Genomic DNA, 10492 nt, shown 5'->3' on the forward strand with positions numbered 1-10492 from the left:
GTGTGTGGGTGTGTGTGTGTGTGTGTGGGTGTGTGTGTGTGTGTGTGTATGTGTGTGCGTGTGCGTGCGTGTGCGTGTGTGTGTGTGTAGGGAGGGGAGGAGCTGACGTTGGCCAAAATTCATCTTTTGTTTCCTGAAAACCGACAAGGAGGGAAAAAAAAGTTGAGTTATGCAAGAAGGCGACGAAGAGGAAAAACCGGTTCTGTTGATATTAGCTGTTAAAAATACAACTAACTGTGAAGATCCAGTCAGAAAGTAATAATTAATACTGAATATTCACTGCACTGCAAAACACAGTATCATAACCAAATGTTTTAGCCTCATTTCCACTGCAAATAGTTTAGTTTTCTCGATTTTTCTGCTGTGCTAATTTACAAGAAACTTTACAGGAAGAGGAAGAAGCTTGTTTTTAGTAAATAATTCCTGTGATTGATTTAAAACACTAGTTCCACTGCCAGATTATTTTACTCTTAACATTGGAAAAATAAGTGAAAAAATCAGCCAGTGTATACCTTTTTATCATGTCTTATTAAAACTGAGGTCGGCACAGCTAACCAAAATTTAGATTCACTAATTTGCTCAACAAGATGCTAAACACATAAAACTTTAGCAAAATAATTAGCATGAGCTAATGTATTAGTATAGAATAATTAACACACATTAATGTGTTTAGTGGGCTGCACAGTGGCGCAGTTGGTAGAGCTGTTGCCCTGCACCAAGAAGGTTCTGGGTTCGATTCCCAGCCCGGGTCCTTCTGCATGTTCTCCCTGTGCATGGTGGGTTTTCTCCAGGTTCTCCAGTTTCCTCCCACAGTCCAAAAACATGACTGTCAGGTTAATTGGTCTCTCTAAATTGTCTCTAGGTGTGAGTGTGTGTGCATGGTTATGTCTCTGTGTTGCCCTGCGACAGACAGGTGACCTGTCCAGGTGACCCCACCTCTCACCCAAAACATTTGCTGGAGAGGCAGCAGCTCCTCCTGACCCCATTAGAGATCAGGGTATAAGAAAATGGATGGTAACAAACAATAAACACAAAGATATCAGTGGAAAGTCATTTCAAACTGTTAAACACATAAAATTATCAGCAGAAGTTTACACTAAACGGATTGGTGGAAAAGTTTTTACATCTCCAACATGCTGCTTCGTTCTTCCTGTGTCTGTTTTTAGCAAAGCTGAATAAAGTTTTCTTTCCTGTAGCTAAAACAATAACACACACACACACACACACTCTGACACAGAGCGGTAGAGATGGGCTTCTTTGCCTGCGAGACAGAATCTGTCAGCATCTCTTACATCACGATTCTGACCCGCATCCAGGGAGTTTCTTCACACGGCTAGCTCAAAAACAACAACTTATCATCTGTGATAAATATCTACTGCAGGAAATCTGTTGTCAGTTTTGAAGAGAAAATATTTTATTTCTATTTTTAGGTTTTAAAGCTGGAGTATGTAACTCTGCCTTCTCCCAGTGCTATCTAGAAACAGCCATTCAGAGCCAGGAGGCGGGTCTTAGCGCTGTCAATCACAGCCTCTTATGGCTGCAGCTAGCATAGCAGGTCGGGAATGTTAAGGCTAGTTCGCATAGCCACTGATGATGGCAGATAAACAGTTTTCCTGTAACTGTAAGTCATTATTCACCATGAGGACTTATAGCAGCATGTACATTAGGATGACTGACAGCACTAAGCCTCTCCTCCTCCTGGCTCTGATTGGTTGTTTTTGGTCGGGCATTTCTTCAGACAGCAATAGCAGCTCTGGAAGAGGTGGAGGAGATCAATATTTTAACAGATTATCTGTTAAAATAAACCGTAACGACATGATGGCCATTTTAACAGATTTATAAAGAATATTTCTTACATAAGTTACAGACTGGGGGCTGGTAGAGCTGTTGCCTTGCTGCAAGAAGGTTCTGGGTTCGATTCCCAGGGTCTTTCTGCATGGAGTCTGCATGTTCTCCCTGTGCATGGTGGGTCCTCTCCGGGTACTCCGGCCTCCTCCCACAGTCCAAAAACACAAACATGTCTGTCAGGTTTATTGGTTTCTCCAAATTCTCCCTGGGTGAGTGTGTGTGGTTGTTTGTCTCTGTGTTGCCCTGCGACAGACTGGTGACCTGTCCACTGTCCAAGCAACCTGTCCAGGTGACCTGTCCACTGTGCAGGTGACCTGTCCAGGTGACCTGTCCACTGTGCAGGTGACCTGTCCACTGTCCAGGCCACCTGTCCAAGCAACCTGTCCAGGTGACCTGTCCACTGTCCAGGCCACCTGTCCAAGCAACCTGTCCAGGTGACCTGTCCACTGTCCAGGCCACCTGTCCAAGCGACCTGTCCACTGTCCAGGCCACCTGTCCAAGCGACCTGTCCAGGCCACCTGTCCAGGTGGCCCCGCCTCTCTTCCAGAACGTTTTCTGGAGAGGCAGCAGCTCCTCCCGACCCCACAGGGGACAAGAGAGTACAGAAAATGGATGGATGGACGTTACAGACTGCAGCTTCAAAATAAGACAATAGCAACATTTTCATACATCCATACAGTGGATGTTGATATTTGCACATAATTTCTAATAAGAAAAATACATGTGAAAGCTGAAAAATAGCTAAAACCTGAATTTACTACGAAATCTTCATCAGTTTCTTTATAATTGTTTTAGGTTTTTAAGAGCCAGTTGAAGTTCCCTCCCTCCCAATCTGATCCTCTCTCCTCTTCTTCCTTCATCTCCACTGCAGCATGTCTAATGGTTCTGCTGCAGATCCGATCAGCGCCGGCCGTATCAGAACCGACAGCCAGCCAGACCCAGAGCGATCGATCACACACCCAGTCCGTTAAAACCGTCCTCACAACCTGCCGCTGCTGCACCAGAAGCATGCATGAGAGGCCTGAACGTCAGAGACAAACAGGAATCCATGAGCTGCAGAGCAGAGAGGACGCCTCAGACGCTGCAGCGCGGCGATGGACCGCGCTGCAGGCGCAGGCGGCTCCTCCGGATGGAGCCGTTTGGAGATGAAGAGAGGAGCAGGATTTATGTCACAGAGGGAGATTTCACTCTGGAACGTTTTGTCCCTTTTCTTCCATTTTCTTGTTCATGCAGTGAGGAGAAGTGTAAAAATGTGACAAATATTATATATAATAATATATACATTTAAATTAGAACAAACATTACTGATTAATATGTTTCAATCAGCAGAAACAAAAAGAAAAATATTACTTAATTTTAATTAGAATTCCAACTAATGATTATTTTATTAATACATTGATAAATTGATTAGTTGGATTTTTAAAATGGCGCGGTCTGGATATTTTTCATTTAACCCTTTTTTGGGCAATATTGGAAATACATTCAAAGATGCAAATAAACAATTTAATCCTTTTTTTAAATAAGAAAATATTCCCATTTCAGGTCTTATCACATTTTGCTAAGTTATTGCATTTCATTGGTTAAATTCATGTAATTGAGGAGTTAATTCTGTTTTTGTTAACTTATTTGTTTTGGCGCTCCATAGAAGAGATGTGATGAACAGAAACATGATTGGGTTGAAATATTTCTGTTTTTATAGCTGCTGGTCCACAAACTAAACAAAAAACCGAATCAAAGTACAACCTAAAGAGATTAAATGAGACTCTACAAAAAAAAGGATTTTTACCTTCTTTTGCTGCCAAAATTGCTTTTATCATTCAGAAAATATAATACAGAAAAATATTTTAAATATCTTCCTACCATTCATGCATTGAGTGATAATTAATTATTAATAAATGCCATAAATTCTACAACTATTTCAAAAGAAAGACTAATTTATGGTCATTTTGACTTGGGTTTTGTGTCTATTAACATTCAAGGCTCAACTTGAAAGAAAATTGGGAAAAATTCAAACCGATAAAACTTAACCGTAAAACATTCAGCCTTCCTATTAGTTGCTAAAAATCTTCTTCTCTCCCTCAACCTGAGTGAAATGTTCAAACAATTTGGAATTTGCTTCGTACATCTCCAAGCCTCCCTGAAGTTTCTTTCAATCACCAGAAACAGCTTCCACACCAAAGAGTGTTGCTACCATAAACAGGAAAGTGATGACATTTTATAAAATGATGCAGTAAAGGCTGATTGTTACCAGAAAACCTTTTCTCACCGTAAAGTCAGAATTCTGATTTAATCTATATTTTTTCCACTTCATAAAAGTCAGAACTTTTAAAGCCTTAAAGAACCTTCAGATCAGAATTGTTTTTCTCCGTGGCCCTAATCCTCTTCCGTAGTTTAGGAGTAGAGAAAAAGGGGGGAAAGGGTAGTGGTGCGTTCAGGTTACTTCAGAAGGAACAGTGTTCAAATTGAGTTCGGATTTCAATATGGCGACACTCATCGACATTGTTTGAATCATCTCTGACAAACATATTTTTAAGCTGTATTTTCCTTACAAAAACATCACTTTTATTTATTTTTTTCTTAGTTTAAATTTGAGGCGTTATAAATGACATTGATTTTAGAGACACTCTTACATGTTTGTTTTGTAAAATAATGCGAGGAGCGGCCGTAATGAAACGCGATGACCTGACGAGTTCTAATCGGAGTTGCTCCTGCATTCCCAGTGGAAAATCCGACATCCGTTCACCTTTCAATTGATTTTCCCAGTTTCGATTACAAGTGGAACGCAACATAGGAATCTGCGTCAGTATCGGCACCGTGTCGATAGGTGGCGGTAGTGAACACTGAGGCGATTCTGAGCTGAAGGGGAAAAAAACAACAAAAACAGCCAGCAGAAAAGCACAGAACCAAGATGGCGGTGCAAGAGACAGCAGCCCAGCTGTCCATGGCTCTGAAGGTCCAGGAATATCCCACACTGAAGGTAAACACGCCACACACCGGTACACGTCCCTGGTTCGGGGTGCTCCAGGTTCCCGGGGGGTTCGGTTCTGTTTTAAAGAGGTTGGTTGGTGGTTAATTGGAAAGTGGCTAAGGTTAGCTAAGCTAGCATGGCCAGAACATCAGCCTCATGGGTTTAAAGGCAAGAATCAGAACCGTTTACACTTTAACGGGTTCGGTGCTGATCTGCTTTGCTCGCGGTTCGGATTGTTGGGACAGAATCCCTCCAAAGGTCAAATTCTGGCTCAGTTTTAGGCAAACTGAACCCGCTGCGGGTTAGTTCGGTCCCGTTACCATCAAAATCTGAGTTCTTTGGTAAAATGTGAAAAGTTCTGACTGCTGCCCAACCCGGTTCGGGTTAAACGGACGGGTTCGGATCTTCAATAGAGGCTGAAACAACATGGTTGCTCTTCCTTTCTGGAGCAGACGTGATTCGCTTGCTAACGGTGAAAACCAACCGACCCGGTCCGTGGAGCTGGTTCGGGGTGGTTCTGGGCGGTTGGGGTTCGGGGAAGCGGTTCGGTGTGTTAGCGCAGTGTCATCAGATTCCTGCCGCCTGTGTGCGCTTCAAAATGGCCAGCAGGAGAAACCGCCGCCGGCTGCCGCACACACGCACCGCTCCTCCATCCCACGGAGCGGGACTGCGACACCGGCGGACCCGGTCCAATGACAGCGCCTCCACACCCACACCCGCGGTGAGTACCGGCTCAGTGAAACCGAGCTGGAATGGACCGCTGTGGTTCCGCTGCAGGGAGATGATGGGCTCCATTTTGGGACCAGGCTGATGTTCTAATTGGCATCAGAAGAGGCTTTTTGTGCAGCACAGCAGTGATGCTGCTGCAGAAAACCCCCAGATGTCTCATAATAACCTCCATCTCCAGCTAAACGCATCAAACTGGATCTTATCTCCCTGCTCTAGGTGTGGCAGCAGCGATTTTCCTCATGAAGGAGTATTAAGAAACGTTTCTGATGATGCTGAGGTCATATCTTTACGTTTCTATCCAAAAATCACAAAGAAAATTCAAACATTTCTCCATGTCTAGCTTTTATTAGAACTAGAATAAATATCAGTTAATTCATCCCAAAGGTTATGCTTGTTACAGTGTAGTAGAGCGATTATTTTAGTTAATCAGATGATTAATCCAGTAATCTGATCAAAAATATAACATTCTGCATATTTTTCATTGGACCATTTAAGCTTATTTTGATACACTATTAAAAATAAAAGTGCATAATTCAAATCCTTTTTATTTCCTAAAATGCAATGGCAGCATTCTTTGAGTGAACTACTTGATTATTTGTAGCAAAAGATGCATCTGCAGCTAAAAGCATGAGAGGGTTGATCCAGTGTTTAATTTTTGGATCAGTTATTTAATGCCAAAGGAGTTGAGAGATTTTTTTATGCAGAATTTGAATCAGGTGAAACTAAAACTGCCACTTGAGGATTTCTGTGTTTGATATACAGACGGAGACAATTAAAAAAAAAACATTTTATTGTAAATTGTTGGTTTAATTTTGGCTTCAACTGTGTTGTTCCTTCAGCTAATGTTTTATTTTGACTCTATATACTCCAGTTAGTGATTAATCGATTACTACATTAGTTGATGATTATTTCAATAATCCGATTAATCGTTTCAGTCCGACAGCAGAGTAAGATTCTCTCCTAGTTAAAAACTGTAACAGAATATTCTGCCTTGAAACAGTCAGATTTTATTTCATTTTAAATAAAACTTTGTTTAATTCCCATTTTTCATCACTTTATAACCTTAGAAAACCATCTGTCATCTTTTCTGTTTAAATTTGTGGACTAAAGGAATAAAAATAATAATTCTGTCTATAACACTCTTATGACTTATTAGTACTTTTTATTATTTCAGCAGCAGTTGGATTAATATTTTTCCGTAGATCAGGTTTTGCATCATTTACATTTTTGTGCAGAAACAAGGGGATTGTTGTATTTTTGCTGAGGGGTATTAAACGATTACTCTCATGCCAGCTCATTCTGTATGCCAGCTTTCTATTTGACCAGTTGGACGATGGAGGAAAAATATATATTTTTCTGGCGTCTTGCAGTCCAGTTATCCAGAACTCATCCTGATAACTCTCATTAAAACAACTTTTTTCTCATTATTTTAAGATGTTTTTCTAGTAAAAGTGCATCTTTCTTTTGCTAATATTATGACTATATTTAAATAATAAATTCTTGTAGTTTATATATATTTTTGCCTCATCCTATTTACTTTTCTACAGTAGCAGCATCATGTAATTTTTTTTTAATCTGCCCATTATTTTAGTTCTTCTCTCATCAAAATCAAAAATGGAGTGTTGTCTTAATTTTTCCACACATGTTCGAGAAGTTATTTAATCTTCATGGCAACCATTCAGTTGTGCAGTTGTGGACCTAGCCCCACCTTCGAGGTGCAGCTCCTCCCCACTCAGCTCCTCTAGACTAGCCAGCAGCAAATAGCAAACACCTGCTGAGCTCATTATAGGAGCTGCTGCTCAGAGCAACACTGGTAAAAACGTTAAAGGGTTAATAGAGGAGCCATGTTGGATGACTTCCTGGAGGCGGAGCTTCAGAAAGAGGAGTTTTAAAGAGACAGAGGCCCGATTTCAATGAGTTAAATTACAAAGCCATATTCCTTTAATTCATATTTGATATTTGTTGCATTTTTATAATAACTGATGCTAACATGGTTGATTGTGCTGTAAATGGCACTATGTGGAAACGTTCCAGGGTCTAAATGAAGCAGTAAACAGACGGACGGAGCCTGAGAGGCGGACATGAAGCTGGATGACTGTTACAGAAACCAACAAACGTCTCAGCAGATGTCTCTCAGTCTGTGAGGACGAACAGTCGCTTCATGGCTGAAGCATACGCTCCCACTCTGCTGGTGGACTTCAACAGATTTCTGAATGGGATCCATTAGTTCCTGCTGGAGTGTTGGCACAGTTTTCCTGTGAAATTAACCGAAGAGGAGGGATTCATTCATTCAGTGGATCAGCGCCGTCCTCTGCATGCATTTATGGACAAATCTGTCCTCCACTCTTAAAATGTTCTTAACATTATTTCAGCATAATATTTTGTCTTGTATTGAATGTTAACAGAAGGAGCAGTAACATCTGGTGACATTTACTAGAATTACAGCTGTAGTATGTAACTTTTATAATAAAAATGTTTCTTACTTTAGAATTATCATTTGGTTGACATAATCTGTGGAAGGGAATCGAGCTCCTTTTAATTTAATTTTCTGCAGATGATTTTTTTTCTTAATTGTTGATCTGCATGTTTATGCATGTTTGCGATGCATGCTTGTTCTTGAATGAACGATCTGAACCGGTTCTTTGACCTTTTAGCCGTGACGTAAGGCTGCTGTGTTTCCAGGTTCCGTATGAGACCCTGAACAAACGGTTCCGAGCGGCCCAGAAGAACATCGACCGGGAGACGAGTCACGTGACCATGGTGGTGGCGGAGCTGGAGAAGACGCTCAGCAGCTTCCCGGTGGTTGACTCCGTGGTGTCGCTGCTGGACGGAGTGGTGGAAAAACTCAGCGCCCTGAAGAGGAAGGTGAGGGATCCGGTCGGGTTGAAACGACCGGACCGAACCGGATCTATGGAGGGTGGATGTTACGAGACTGTAAAAAAGTCACTCTATTTCTTCTAACAAAATGTGGTTTCTAAATTCAGCATCAAAAACATTTTTAAAAGGCATATCGCCAATTAAAGGTGGCTGTTATGGCAACCAGCCGGCCGCTTTGTTCGAACTCCAGTTGTTTTTTCCAGAAGGTTCGGTTCGTTTAGTTAGGTTTGAACTCCTAATCGAAACTTTTGTCCGCCTGCAAACCTCGGTATCGGTTCGGTTGAAATCGGCTCTTGCGCGGTACAAAAGCCGGAGACCACTCCGAAAGCAGGAAGCGGACCACAGCGCAGGGTATTCTGGGTAAATTCAGCCAAAACAAACGTGAACGCTCAGCGCTAGCGGGAGAAATGGCTCACGGTATTTGGATAAAGGCAAACGAGGAATCCTCTAACCGCTAAAATCTCACGCCACTCTTTAGTTTTGATTTTGTGCGCTCAGTGTCTCCGGAAGTTTTTTAATAGTTTCCTTCAGTGGTTCTAGGTGCAGCGCCCCCACACGTGAGGAGGGAAACGGGCTGCGTTTGACGCAGTGCAGTGTGAAAATGTAACCAAATGTTGCAGTTTTGCTCCCAATCGAACCGAGTCTACCGGACTATCGGGAATGAAAACACGCTTAGCTTTTTTGACGTCATTTGTGTCCAGTGTCAGTTTTTACTGCCTTGAGACTTTGTCCTACTGGCCAAATTTAGCATTAGTTTGACAACTACAACTTCAGAGCCCTGAACCCGGTAAAGCTCGTGTTCAACCGCTGTCTTTCCGGGAGTTTATTAGAAACCAAAATTAGCCCATATGTTGTCCTTATAAACGAAGACCGGGTGGATTGAATCTCTCGCTTTCATTTGTGTAGTTTTTTGCTGTTTGTTGTGGTGCTTCCTGCGCATGCGTATGTTCCACTACGTCTCTATGGCGACGTCAGAACGTCCTGGGTTGTTACAAAATGGAGCTGACAGGCAGCGGCTGTAAATGTTCTTGTTTTTGTTTGCTACTAATTAGAAATCAAGCTCATTATGCAGAATAAATATCAAATAGGGAGATATTAAAATGACCCTCCATGGTTTTTGTACTGCTTTGATTTAGCCAGGTAAAATCAGGTATTTCTCAATGTTTTTTCTGTTTCTATTTATTTGTATCTTTTCATAAACTTTTACTATTCTTGAGTTGGAGAAACAGTCAAGAATTCTGATGTGGTTATACTATAATGCATCCGAACAAATCGTAACACGTTCTATTCTGATTAGCTTCCAAAAAGACCATTTACCCTCTCTTTTCCCCCTCCTCTTGTGAAATATTGTTAGAAGCTTTCTTATGATGTCATGATTGTATTTAATAATCTGGTTATTAGTAGAGGTGTGCCGATCGATCGGCCACCAATCATAATCAGCCGATTTCCATGAAAAAGTGGATCGGTGATCACTGTGTCTTGTTGCTGATCACCAAAACCGATCACATTTATCCCACTTTGCAGCCTGCATGTGCAGCTGGTCTCCTCTTTCTTTCACATTGCACAAGCGCACAGCAACAAATCCTGTTGTGTGGAACTTTAACGCTCTGAGAGAGAATGGGGACGTTTGCGTGTTGCGGTGGAAAATTACCTCGAGGGTGAAGCACGTCAAAATGCATCAACACAACGAATCTAAAATGGCATTTAAAAAACAAACACTTGATGGAGTTTGGCTACACTGAGGCTCAAAGCAGGAAAAAAGGACATCCGGATCCAGACGGCAGGTAAAGCAGCGCACAGCTACCAACATTCACCAGATTAAAGCTAAACAAATAATCCGAAAAATAATTCAAGTCTTCGAGCTGGTTCTGCTCTCGCTCTTGGACCGCCACTAAACGCTCCAGCTAGTAAGTAATATTTCACAGACGAAGCGCCGCTCATCCTCCACACAGCAATGAACTCTCACACCAAACAACTGCTTAGACCTGCAGCATGTAGCTTAAAAAAAAAAGATGTTAGATATGTACTAAAATATGTCTATTATGTCTAAATTAGGTGAATTTATTGCCA

At 41.7% G+C, this 10492-nt stretch overlaps 1 protein-coding gene and 1 long non-coding RNA gene across 3 annotated transcripts in view; one reads left to right on the top strand and one right to left on the bottom strand.

Moving 5' to 3' along the window:
• Nucleotides 1-4629: 4629 nt before the first annotated feature.
• maea (macrophage erythroblast attacher, E3 ubiquitin ligase) overlaps nucleotides 4630-10492 on the top strand; it is an 11494-nt gene continuing 5631 nt past the window's right edge. The window contains exons 1-2 of one of the 2 annotated variants that reach the window (XM_007577882.2): nucleotides 4630-4825; nucleotides 8228-8410. In XM_007577882.2, the coding sequence (XP_007577944.1) occupies nucleotides 4757-4825; nucleotides 8228-8410 (252 nt within the window). In that variant the 5' untranslated portion in view covers nucleotides 4630-4756. The other variant, XM_016663945.1, reaches the window with a different exon arrangement.
• The window catches only part of LOC103155984 (uncharacterized), a 1739-nt gene continuing 864 nt past the window's right edge, over nucleotides 9618-10492 (bottom strand). The window contains exon 2 of the long non-coding RNA XR_478093.2: nucleotides 9618-10073. This is a non-coding gene — a long non-coding RNA (uncharacterized LOC103155984). The remainder of the gene's footprint in view (nucleotides 10074-10492) is intronic.

This window comes from Poecilia formosa, unplaced genomic scaffold, assembly GCF_000485575.1.
Source record: "Poecilia formosa unplaced genomic scaffold, Poecilia_formosa-5.1.2 Scaffold458, whole genome shotgun sequence".
NCBI lineage: Eukaryota > Metazoa > Chordata > Actinopteri > Cyprinodontiformes > Poeciliidae > Poecilia > Poecilia formosa.